General features: G+C 35.4%; 1 protein-coding gene and 1 long non-coding RNA gene across 5 annotated transcripts in view; one reads left to right on the forward strand and one right to left on the reverse strand.

Moving 5' to 3' along the window:
- LOC137065089 (uncharacterized) overlaps positions 1-12,532 on the forward strand; it is a 91,802-nt gene extending 79,270 nt beyond the window's left edge. For both annotated transcript variants that reach the window (XR_010901591.1, XR_010901589.1), the window contains exon 3: positions 11,343-12,532. This is a non-coding gene — a long non-coding RNA (uncharacterized lncRNA). The remainder of the gene's footprint in view (positions 1-11,342) is intronic.
- LOC137065088 (cytosolic carboxypeptidase 4) overlaps positions 1-13,962 on the reverse strand; it is a 217,664-nt gene that overhangs the window by 12,897 nt on the left and 190,805 nt on the right. For all 3 annotated transcript variants that reach the window (XM_067436651.1, XM_067436653.1, XM_067436652.1), the window contains exon 23: positions 13,299-13,462. In XM_067436651.1, coding sequence (XP_067292752.1) covers positions 13,299-13,462 — 164 coding nt within the window. The remainder of the gene's footprint in view (positions 1-13,298; positions 13,463-13,962) is intronic.

Here is a 13,962-nt window from a genome sequence, read left to right on the forward strand (position 1 = left end):
CAAATACTAATTTATGAGTCTTAATAATATCATAAATACTATGTTTTGTAAAAAATGTTTTGTATTTTCATTTGTTTTAATTGTATGTACATTTATAGCACTAATATTTTGTATTATATTACTTTTGCATCAAATCACAAAAAACAACTTACCGCTGCTGTGAGGGTGTTCACACCGGACGCGAATACTGGTCAATCGCACCATAATAGAGCGTCTATGGGAGTGATGGTAAAAATAACATTTCTCTATTTTCACTGCCGTTATGAATCTCACTCTTTTCCCCCCTCGTTTTAAACGTTGTGAAATCACCATTGCGTTTTTCTTTTGTTATTTGAGCAAATGGGGACCTATTTAAAATATATTTAATGTATTCTCTCATTTGCCGCTATAAAAGTTAACCCAACTATGACGACTTCCGCTCTGAGAAACAAAAGTCAACGTTTAATAAAATGTTTTAACTCACTTCATATCATCAGTCGAGTGTTTGTGAGCTGATGTGGCTTCTTATCACAGAATGAGGCAGACAATTTATTATTTTTTAGCAGTAATAATAATAATTATTATTATTAGTCATATTAATATATAAACACAATGTTATATACACTTTTCATTTGTAAAAAATAATAATCATTAAAATATATTTTACCCAAATCGTGCAGCCCTAGTCCAGACCAAATTTCCTGAAACTCAAATGTTGTGGGCGGGGCTAAATTCAGCTGGCATATTGGCTAGTTATTCAATGGAATATTATTATTGTTATTATTATTATTTTTTTACAGCAGTTATTTAATAATATATATTTTTTTAAAAACAGACAACAAAAACATTTAACCATTTCACAGCGTATATGATTGGTTTCCTTATGTTAAGTTGCGTGTGTGGACAGAAGAATCTGCAAAATGAGTGAATGCAAATCTCTGCATTACATCGGTGTCTATCTTTAATGAATCGTAATAGTAATGAAAAGTATTGATTTGTTGAGCAACATAAGATTTGAATTACTTATAACCTTCCCTAAATAAAAAGATTTATAAGAAACGAAAAACAAACTGCTTTTGTCATTCTTTCTCATAAATAAGTTTGTCTGTACATTGTGGTAAGGACAGATACAATTTTGGTCACTTACTTCAGTCATCTTTCTACTATAATGCAGTTTATAAGTACAAGATACCTCGTGTTAATGACATTTCTGATATTTTAGCTCATTAGAATGCAGAACCACGATTTAAATACACTTAAAAATGAGTTATATCTGGAGAGAGATGTACAAAACCACACTTCATGTAATTCAGGGTATCCGCGGGGTCTTGAAAAGTCTTAAAAGGTGATAAATCAATTTTGGGAAAATTAAGACCCTTATAAAGTATTAAAAAGTCTTATCACGGCTTTATAAAGTCTTAAATTTTGAAAGTATTTTGCTCAAGCTTTCTCAAAAGAGTTTGACTCCAAAAAGTATTTATGAATATATTTTTCATCCCCATAAGTATTAAAAAACAACGGGGCGCTCCGTCTGAGATCGGCTCGAAGCGCGCGCGCCAGGGATGGAAATTAGCACCGCCACCAGCCAAATGCGGCTGATTTTGAGTTGTGGCGGGTAAACTCGCTTCACCCACTGAGCTGTTTCACCTCTTTGTAAACGTTGTTCAATGCATGCGAGTGCTGCCGTATGTGCGCATATGACCAGTCGTTTTCTCCGTCATCACTCGCGTGAAGACGCGCTGTGAGAAGCGCGCGCGCTGAGAGAAGATCTGATGCTGTGCATCATCCGAGAGCGCGCGCTCGTCTCACAGCGCGCAAATATTAAGTTCTCTTTCAAGTCTTGCACTTAAACAGACAAACTCACACAAGAGGTATGTCAACATGTCCATCTTGATGAGTATCCTAGCAGACATAGTCTGAATATGCCTTAAGAGGTATGCACAGTCGAGAAAGAAGAGCATATCCCTGCGTCAGGTCTTAAAGGCGCAGTAGCCTTCACTGCTGCCTGAGTGATGTCCTTATAGTTAGTTTGACATTAAACAATGCTCTTGATTGAATAGCTTTTGTAAGTTTAATAAGGATTAATCTTTCATTTAAACAGTTAAATATGCAGTTATTTTACATTTGATTACTTTATTCAATTTCTGTACCTTTCTGCAGGCCAGTAGGCCTGAACATTATTATTTAATGAACACATGAGTGAGGTCGAGTTAAACATTCTAGTTTGAATTTTATTTTTCGGTTTTCGGCTTTGGTTTCTTCTTTTTTGGTTTCGGCCAAGAATTTTGATTTCGGTGCATCCCTACTGACAATGTTCTGCTCGGTGTGTTGTCAACACGCTTCAAAGATGCCAGAACGAATAGTTTCATTGTTGGGACTAAAAACCATAAAACTGGAAGCCATAAAAGAGCACAAATCATCGTGAAAATGTCAGTATTTCATTGAGACTTGAGATTAAATAAACTGTTGTAGAGCTGTTGTAAAAGTATTGTAGAGCTTGTAGTATTAATTTGTTAAAAACAAAAAAGTGGCTGGTAAAAACATTGAGTGGTAGACTTTGAAGAAAGTTAATCTCCATCCCTGGTGAGCGCCGTCTAAGGGTGACGTCACGCATTTTGCGAAATGCGCAGTTAGGTGATGTGTCGCCCTCCATACGTTGTAAAACAGATAAGCAATATAAACGATACAAAATTGGCCTACGATAGAGATTTTAAGTCTACATTCGACTACAGCTGTTTATTAAAGGTTTGTTGCCGATTAGAACTTGAAGTGCGATGAGGTCTTAAAATATTTTGAGAAGGTCTTTAAAAAGTCTTAAAAAGGTCTTGAAATTAACTTCAGGATCCCTGCATATACCCTGTAATTGCTTCTTAAATGCCCTGGTAAAGACCTGCTCCAAATAAAATAAAATATCATAAACTACTCACAATAGATTACTGTTTCACATCCATAAACTACTTATGAGTTGGCAGTTAGTACGGATAATAAGGATGTACTTCTCAAAATATCATGATTACAGAATTATGACACTGACTAACAAAGGACTGCCGTCAAAAGTCAGTCAAGAAGATTTGACTGATTAACTAAAATAATAATTTGACTGATTAAGCAAAATAAATGATTATATATATATATATATATATATATATATATATATATATATATATATATATATATATATATATATATATAATTATTATATACTAGTAAATACATTATATTTAGGGACTTTGTACAGATACTGTGAATGAAATTGCAGGACTTTAAGCACTGCTTTGTTAGTTTTCAAGGACTACAATCAGAGATCTCACCCAAAGAATATATTTTATCTTTCAAAATCTAAAAAAGGTAAATGGATAAATACAAATAAACGAATGAAACACAAAAGTATGAATGAAGTGCAGCACAATGACTGGTAACTTTTAACTATTGCAAACTATATTCCTACTCGTGTAATATAGTTAAACTATATTTAACTATTGAAATATACTGTGACAAAGCTATCGCTGATTTTTCTTCTCATGAATATAAGATTGACCCGAGGAACAAAAGCTGTATCAAATACAAACATATATTTAAATGAGCAATATCACACTCATAGTCATGAGAAATGGCTCCATATCTATATCAGATGGGCTGGAGCATTAATATTACATGACAATATTTTTTTTAATTAAAATTAAACACTAATTTCACACATTTGTCTTTCAATAACTTAAAGTACCTTTTCATGAAAAGTCAAATTCGAGTACTTCAAGCACTTTAACACCTTGTACAAACCCTGTATATTAATATATATTAACATTTTTAATTATTTAAGGATTGAATTATTTTAAATTAATAATAATATTTTTGGCATTAGCAATTAAAAATAAAGGTCTGATTTATACCTGTTCAAGCTAGCAAAACTAATTGTATTTACTATAATTAACAATATACATTATAATAATATAGGCCTACTAATACATGTAATGTACTAGTGTATATATTAATATTTAAATGTAGTAATTTTAGTACAATTATTTTAAGATTTAATTATTTAAATAAAATAAAAATAATAATAATAATTATTATTATTTTTATTTGTGGCACTAACTATAAAAAACAAAAAACACTATTTAAATGACAAATGTAAAAAAAAAAAAAAAAGTTAAGACTTAAATCAATGGAATGCATTATAAAAAAAAAGCCACCATAAATTGTCTACCCTAAACAAAATGTCAGGCTCTCAGGAGAAATTACTGAGTAAAAAAAATGAGTCCAAAGTTCCGGAAATAATTTCATTTGCAGATTAGAAGGGGCAAGCTGCGTGCCGCATGTCAGGCGAGGGAGTGTTCGTGTCTGCGTGACTGCAGGGGACAGCGATTCAATCAGCTCTCTCCTGGGAGACGGCCATCGCTGCACAAGGATACGCAGCTCTTGTTTACAGTGTGTACTCTCACAAACTATTACAGACACCTCATAAGAGATCTGCCAGCAAATATCTCCTAGAAGGCATTAAAATCAACGCCACTCAAAAGCTGTTTGCAGGCCACTTTTCAAGCTCTTATCTACCGCTCCCTTCTCTGTCTCAGCGTCTGAACGCATGCTAGTAAAAGATGTGCAAAGGTAGTTTCATTTTACAACACATCCTGCTATCAAGCCTGTTCATGCGGGGACTGTAACACGGCGAACAGCAGCTGTGAATTTTAAGTATGCTAATAATGATTCTTTTGGAGGGTCTGTCCAATTGCGCAATCATAATTAAACGTACAACTTAACAATATGAAGTTCTGGCAAACTTTTAGAGAAGCAGAGCAATTAGCGGAGCTTCCCTGCGGTTGATCGGTTCAGTGATTTTGGTGGAATATATAGAAATTAATTCTTAAGATTCCATTTCATGGATAAATAAAGGGGCTAAAGTAAAAGTTAATTGAAGTTATTGTAAAATGAGTGCAAAAAATGAACTACTGACACCTGACAGTGTGTGTGTGTATGTATACTATAAATTAAATATGCAATATGTAATTAAACATCTAATTTTTTTAAAATATTAATTAGCATTACATAGCAGGCAAAAAATTAAAAAATTATACACACAAACCTAAAGGATTATAAGGAACACCTATTCAATTTCTCATTAATGCAATTATCTAATCAACCAATCACATGGCAGGTGCTTCAATGCATGTAGGGGTGTGGTCCTGGTCAAGACAATCTCCTGTCCTCCAAACTGAATGTCAGAATGGGAAAGAAAGGTGATTTAATCAACTTATGAGTGTGGCATGGTTGTTGGTGCCAGACGGGCCGGTCTGAGTATTTCCCAATCTGCTCAGTTACTGGGATTTTCACGCACAACCATTTCTAGGGTTTACAAAGAATGTTGTCAAAAGGGAAAAACATCCAGTATGCGGCAGTCCTGTGGGCGAAAATGCCTTGTTGATGCTAGAGGTCAGAGGAGAATGGGCCGACTGATTCAAGCCGATAGAAGAGCAACTTTGACTGAAATAACCTCTCATTACAACCGAGGTGTGGAGCAAAACATTTGTGAAGCCATAACAGGCACAACCTTGAGGAGGATGGGCTACAACAGCAGAAGACCCCACCAGTTACCACTCATCTCCACTACAAATAGGAAAAAGAGGCTACAATTTGCACAAGCTCACTAAAATTGGACAGTTGAAAAATGTTGCTGGTCTGATGAGTCTTGATTTCTGTTGAGACATTCAGATGGTAGAGTCAGAATTTGGTGTAAACTGAATGAGAATATGGATCCATCATGCCTTGTAACCACTCTGCAGGCTGCTGGTGGTGTAATGGTGTGGGGGATGTTTTCTTTGCACACTTTAGGTCCCTAAGTGGCAATTGGGCATGGTTTAAATGCCACGGCCTACCTGAGCATTGTTTCTGACCATGTCAATCTCTTTATGACCACCATGTAGCTATCCTCTGATGGCTACTTCCAGCAGGATAATGCACCATGTCACAAAGCTCAAATCATTTCAAACTGGTTTCTTTAACATGACAATGAGTTCACTGTACTAAAATGGCCCCCACAGTCACCAGATGTCAACACAATAGAGCATCTTTGGGATGTGGTGGAACAGGAGCTTCATGCCCTGGATGTGCATCCCACAAATCGCCATCAACTGCAAGATGCTATCCTATCAATATGGGCCAACATTAAATTTCCTTTCAGCACTAGGGATGGGACGAAATATCGTTTGACAAAATATCGCGATACAAAACGTGACGAAACGCATCGAGGTCAAGAAAAATGGGTCGCGAAATTAAGATAGATGGCACTGCTGCATGATTTGCGTAGTATATAAATAATTTAGTGTATTATATGTGTGTGTGTGTGTGTGTGTGTATGGGGCAGACATAAGAAAACGCAGCGCGCATTTTCTGTTTGATCTGAGGCATAGCCCGTAGTTGGAAAAAGTGAGAGCAGTCAGACAAAGGATGTAGCAGCAAACATTAATAGGGAAAGAAAATGGTTGACATTAGCATTAATATTCTAAACCAAAAATGCAGTTATTGCCTACATAAACTACCATATTTTCTGTTTAACTTTTATTAGACTCCAGAAAGAAAAGCGTTTTTTCACTGAGCACATTCTCTGCAGTCTGAGCGCGATGCACTGCAGCTCACTCTCGCTCATATCTGAGGTAAATCATTAACACCATCACCCCGCTTACAGAACACGTGTTTTATTGAACTAAATACATTACAATCGGCTAAAACAAATGCACAGGTTACTTTCCTGAACAAGCGCGCTCCCGAGTTGTCCGTGTTCTTCACACTGTCCACGTGAATCGCGGCCCAGTTCGGCGCGCACACGCAAAATACCGGCAGTTCAATAGGGAATGCGGATCTCTTAAAGGGGCCGCACTATATTCCTACTCGTGTAATATGGCCCTCCTCCAGAATATGTTGTTCTGGTTCGCTCACTGGTACACATTAACAATTTTTCATACGAACTTTGCCCTGTTCTGAATTAAACTGCCAGTGTAAAAACTCCCTTTATATTGTTAAAATGAGAGAAATCACTACTTACTCATTATTTTTAAGTTTAGGCTTAAGAGACATGAACAATTTCTTAGATAAACATATCTATGACCTTTGATATGTCTAGTCTTCATGCTGTATTGATTATTATTGAATAAGTATGGTTTCACTAATAATAAATGTACATTTGCATAAAGCATGCATATTTGTCCATACCTATGTTGATTAGAGTATTAAAAACTTAATTTAAACTTAATTTAAGATACATTTACAATTGCTAAAAAGGTGCGATTAAATTGCGATTAATCGCGAGTGAACTCATGACAATCATGCAGTTAATCGCGATTCAATATTTTAATCAATTGACATCCCTACAGTGCCCTCCACAATTATTGGCACCCCTGTTTAAGATGTGGTCGCGGACTTCTAAAAATTATCCTTTTATTTTTAAACAACATAGAACCAAAATGCAAAAAAAGAGAAAAATCCTACCTTTCGTTTAAGTACATTACTTAGGTGGTAAAAAAAAAATCACAGATTTGGAAAATAAATAAATAAATTGATATCGTGATGTATCGTAACCCTGGCATATCGAGGTGGATCGTATCGTGAGTTTAAGTGTATCGTCCCATCCCTATTCAGCACCTTCTTGAACCAATGCTAGGTAGAATTAAGGTAGTTCTGTCAAACACAGTATTAGTATGGTGTTCCTAATAATCCTTTAGGTGTAGGTTTGTGTGTGTATATATGTATGTATGTATGTATTTAACAACAGATTAGTTGTACAAAAATGCTATTGTCATGAACCTATGACCAATAAATGTGTCAGCACTCTTCAGGATTACAAAATTAAGAGGAGGAATACCTGGGATATCAAGAGTGAATCCCAGCACAAAAATAAGAAAACTGACCCAATATGGTAAAAAATATGTAAGCTCATAAACTGATCCTGCTTCTGAAAAATAAAAAATTGAACACTGCTTTGGAAAGCAGTGTGATATGCGCCTATTTCTCTCTAAAGACTTAAATGCTCTAAATAAATTGAAATGAAGCAAGCTAACTGGCAGGTTCAACCTTCTTCAGTTTCCTGAAGGGCGACCATCATTTCAGAGTGGATTAACAAGTTAATGTAGTTTGTGGTAACTTCTGATGGAATAAGTTTCACAAGTTGCCTCAATTTTCATTGTTGGAATAGCTGAAGGTTCTGGGTGAATCTGAGGACAATTGCAAATGGATGAAACGGGCCAATTGGCATACAAAATCAGCTAGAATTGTCAAGGAAATATTTAAGATTATTATAATCAATTGCTGTTGTTATTATTAGCGTTATTTCTTGTTCTTGCCCATCTGTTTGTTTGTTTACACTTCTAAAGATCCCCTTTTGTCTCACAACTGAATGCGTTTCATGGTTGACTAAGCTTTTAACTTTGAGGCTTTGGCGAACCGCTCTGATGTGGGGGAAGAAAAGAAATAGAGCCAGAACATACTGTGGGGACTCATTTCCAAACTGCGTAATGAAAGAACTGAACAAATGTGTCAAGCTGTAATATAAGATGTCATGAAAGGTGTGGAGACGTTCAAAGCCGTTTTTTAGGGATCTTGTCATCATCTGAGGGGTCCGGCATCAAAACGGCTTCTTAGACGTCTTTCGTTCATTAGATAAGAAAACACTTGCTGTTAAGTGACGTCATCAGGAAGCTTTTCTAAAGAGACTAAAATTGGGGTCAGACACAGAAATGAAACTTTTTCATTTCGACGCTCAGCCTTTGATAGAAGCCTATATCCGAATCTATTAAAAAAAAAGTCATGCTTTATTATTAGAAAATCAATTCTGTGGACTTTTTTTTAAAACTAAAAAGCTGAACTTTTGACACAAAAGATATAATAGACTTGAATATGAAGAAAGCCAGAGTGTTCATGCGAGCCACGGGGCTTCATTTGACATCTAGCAGGTATTGAGTGTTCTGTCTGGCTACTTTTTATTCGGAAGTGTTGGGCAGGAAAATAGCATCCATTTGAATGCGAATTGTTTCCCTCACAGAGGAGTCACAAACAAAAAGGGCTTCCTGTCAGCTCTGAAGCGCTCGCTTCTCTTTTGTGTCTGGGGCTTGAGGTGAATTAACCATCACCATGACTTTGTCTGGAATGATTTTGGATGCGTGGCGTCAGTAGAGCCGGCTGTCCTGGACTGACTCACATAAAAGCACGACTAGAGCTGTAAAGCTGGCGGTCACTGCCTTTGAGTGGAAAGTGATATCCATCTGTTGTCATCTGCTGTGTTGGCTGTCAAAAGAAACTGATCAAATCACTACAGACTTTAAAGCAGAAAAGACATCCTTAATAGAGACGTGCACTCTCGCTCTCTCTCCCTCACATATATGCGCATGTTAGGTTTTATGAGGACTTTCCATAGACGTGATTTTTATTCTGTACAAACTATATTCTATCCCCTAACCCTAGCCAATCATAAAAGACCTGCATTTTTACATTTTGAAAAAGCATAATTCTGTTTGATGTATAAACGATTTTCTCATGGGGACCGAAAAAAGAATGTCCCCACATTTGGGGACTTTCATTAGAAAAAAGATTTTTTATACTGACCAAACTGTATGTTTTATCCTCTAAACCCTACCAATAACAGAAAATGTTCACATTTTCAAATATCACTTCAGTCAATGATTTTTAAGTTGTTTTCCTCATGGGGACCAAAACATTTCTCACACACTGACTAAACTCTAACCCTAAAATACGACTGACCTTTTCCTTATTTTGTGTCTTTATTAGCAATTTTACTTTCAAAAGAGGTTCTTTTGGATCATCTCTTTTCTGCTAATAAATATTTTCATGTTAATTATTGCCTGTAATTGTAAAATGGCTTATATTAAAATGTTATACATGTTGTCTAGTTTTTATATATATATGGGATGCAACGATACAGTTAGCCAACGGTTCAATACGTACCTCGGTTTTTTACCACGGTTTTATAAATGCTACAAGTGAATTTAGCCATCGCAAGTATGAAAGATCCCTTGTGAGATCTGAGAAATATTTATTTAATAAATATAAAATAATACATATTAAACAAACATTCATCCATCCATTTACCAAGCTCCTTGTCCTATGTTGGGTCATGGGGTTGTTACAGCTAAAAAATAACCGTCAAAATAAGAATAAAAAATAAATAAATGATACATAAATAAATATTGGCTGATATATGGATGGATGGATGGCCCAACTGAACAATAATGTTTTTTTTTAAAACATGATTTTTCAAGGGTTGTATTTGTTTGACTATGAAGTAAAAGAAGGATGAGCTACATCTTACATCCATCTAAGAAGAGCTCAGCTAAAGCAGACATGGCTCATAAGCAGAATTCTGCAGTTGCGCATAACTGAGTTATGCAATACTCTCGGGTAGGACCAGTCAAGTTTACAGTTTTCTTTTCAGTAAAGGGAAAAAGAAGAAAAGGGGAACAATAGGAACGCCGTGAAATCCTGGAGAAGAGAGAGGGTTGGGATAATCTCCTCAGAACACTGAGCGGTCTGTGTGGACAAGATGTAACAATTCAAAATGCACACAAAAGGGATTTAATTGAACTTCGCATAAATCAATAGCTCAGCTTTGGTCCATTTCATTCCATGACAGAAATCAAGTCTCTAAGTGAATTTTAACTTGAGGATGCTGGGGAATGGAAAATAGAGGGAGAGTGAGAGAAAAGAGTGTGTGTAAAGAAGAAGGGAGTTGGAGAGACGAAAGGAAAACAGAGAAAAGTGGCAGTGCTCCCAGGAAACCCCTTTAGTGGTAAATTGAAAACTTGAAAGGGAGCTGATGCACTTTGAATGGGTCTCTGTCCACATCTCATAGCTTGAGATCATATTTAAAAAGCCAAAGTAAAATGGCTGCCTCACTTGGCAACAGCAACTCTGGAATATGACTGTTAAAAGGCACTAACAAGGTCACTTTGGGAATAATTTCATATCATAACGTGGTATAGGGCTCAGAAGGCGGCATTGCACAAATATCCCTCATTCTATTTTTACAGTACTAATCAAACAGTGATCACGTCATTGTTCTATTTGCATACTGATTGCAATTGGTTGTCTTCCTTGCATACTGAATTCTCAAATAATTAACCATCTACACAAGCTGCAGACAGAAAATAAGACAAGCAAGTCATGACAACAACACAACACCTCTGATGCGGCATCAAATCCTCATGAACTGAGAAATCAAATTATCCTTGAGCTTTTGACACATGAGGTCATTATACTATAAGAATATATATATTAAAAGTTTCAGAACTGAAAACTTCATTGTTACAGCTTTTATTGTAACAAGCCCATATAACGACTCATTGTTGAATCTTTGACAGGTGAAAGAGGGCCTCTGCAGAAGAAACTCAATGCCTACTTCATCATTGCAACTTTGGTCCTGCCCACAGGCATGTTAGTGAGATGATGAGCAGAGAAGAGCGATACACAATCACTGGACTACAAATAACATTACCTTCCAGAGGATCCTAATGTTAGTAATATCAACAGTGTGAATGTCTCAGCTGAGTATTCTGTACATTTCATTTCTGAGACATTGTGAACCTGCTTCATCTCTTCCATCTCAGATAGGGGTACACCGAATTTAGAGAATTGGGTATCACTTTATTCTTCCTTTTTTTAAAATTCTCTTTACAACTGTTTTCTGTTTCTGTTCACTTTGAATTACCATTGTGTTTGAAATGTGCTATATAAATAAACCTTGCCTAACATGGTTTCTCTTAGTAAGATTAAATCTATTTGTTATTTAAACTGTGATTAAATTATATGTAAAAAGCAATCTAAGTAAGCTCCCTTTCCATCACTGGAGCTGTTGAACAGACTAGCCAAAACGTTATCATCTTCAAATCTCTTATTTACATTGTGTTTGCACTGTTAGTTATGATGAAAGCCTGCGTGCAGAAATCGAGTTGCAATGACGAGATTGACGCATTCATGTGCTCAGCATGTCTGTGATCTGCTACAATGCTCATCACTGCAACCTTTCATACCATAATCTAAAAAAACTATTCACAATTAGTTAACCTTGAGAGCTGTAATGGTAAAAACATGCTAACAGTTTGAGAGAGTTCCACATGTAATGCTTAGTTATTTCATATGCTAATATGTTAGCCAATCACAGCAGTGGGCGTCTTTTACACTGAAGTCTCACAGTACCCTTTTATTTCTAAATTATGACCCTTTTATGTAAAAATAATACTAACATTATACGTGCATCACAGGAAACATTATAAAACAATGCAGTTATGACCCCTTTAAATTTACCCAAAACTTCAATATTTGCTCTCTTGCAATATATTTCCTTTAGTACATATAAATGTCTATAAATGACATGTAAATCTAGTTCTTAATCACATCACACTTTTCTGCAATTAATTATGCTTAAAACCACCTAATATACTCCATCTACACGTTGTTTTGTAGATCATTTCAACCTTACATTTATGCATGTGTAGTTTTCACAAATGTTTACTAATTTAAGATAAAACTGTTTATTATTCCATTGATTTACACTGAGGCTTAATTGGCAGCCATTTAAAAGTAGCCATGTAAAAGTCTAATCAAATGATATAAGTTATAAAAATAATTCTTGCAAAGCAAAATATAAAACAATTGCATGTGCCTTTGTGATGAATGGAAAATATGATGTATAGCTTTTCTGTATCTAAGGTTTAATCAAAAAAGTTTAAAATGAGTAAAATAAGTAACAAAATAAGTTTAGTAAGTTATCAAACATAAGGTTCAAGTAGTTTATTAAAAAAGCGAACCATGCAGAACCTCAATCAAATCCTCTCTCCCTCTATAATGTTTTCCCTAATGTTTCAATGTTAATTTTAATAAAAACTTTTTTTTGCTGCTGTGGGTCTGCACTGGTATTCCTTTAGGAAATGCACATCTAGCTCTTATTTTCATTTTTCTCCACCGAATCGGTATCATAATATAGTTAGACAATTATAGTTATCGAATATAAATCCCACAAGGCCAGCTGAATGTGCATCTACTAACAAAAAAAGAGTGTCTGTTAGTATGCTAATTTCAAATGATAAAAGTAATTTGTATATAGCAGAATAAAAATATTTATATTTCAAATTAATATTCCTATTTTTAAACAATGATTCTCATATCCTGTGTTTTTAACATTTTGTTTAAGGCCATGTGTCTAATTAGACTCTGCGGTATTCGTATAAACCTTTGATTTAGAAAACCTTTTTATTGTGGTCTATTTTGACGAGTTTTGAAGCCTGAGATGTGTGTGAGGTCAAAATATCTTAACTCACGTATTGGATTTGTGGTCGAGCAGCCTGTCGTCCAGGTCCAGCAGGGCAGGCGCGTGGTGGATCAGACGGCGGTTATAATGGATGGAGTTCCTCCTGAGGGTGAGAAGACTCTGGCTGAACTTCATTCCCATCTCCTCCAGCTCCCGCGTCCCTGTCTGCAAGCCCTGCGGGGTGAAAAAACATTTGATATTGGCTTTTGAGATTTATGATTGACAGACTGATTGATGGGGGCTGTCAAACAGCATTCACAGACTTGTCTCTTGATTCTAGAGCCATTTTGCAAGTGACCTTACTGCATTTGCTCTGCGAACAATTGGAATACATGAATGTTACTAATTTAAAATGCGAAATAACGTAAAATACGAAGTCAATGAAAAAACACACAAAAACAATAGACAACATTTCAAAAACAAAAAAAAAACACCAAAATGAAACAACACAAAATCAACATAAACAATAATAGACAACAAAATCAACATTTAAAAAGGAACAAAAATACAAATATGAAATGGACAAGACAAAAAACTAAATGGAAGACAAAATCAACAATTCTGATGTAAAGCTAAAGGTTTATGAATTTGTTTTTTAGCATTATTTGTTTGCAGGTGCCACTTAGTTTGATATTTTTTAATGTAGCTACATTAAGTGAGACTTTAGTGCCCAA

Source organism: Pseudorasbora parva, chromosome 25, assembly GCF_024679245.1.
Source record: "Pseudorasbora parva isolate DD20220531a chromosome 25, ASM2467924v1, whole genome shotgun sequence".
Taxonomy (NCBI): domain Eukaryota; kingdom Metazoa; phylum Chordata; class Actinopteri; order Cypriniformes; family Gobionidae; genus Pseudorasbora; species Pseudorasbora parva.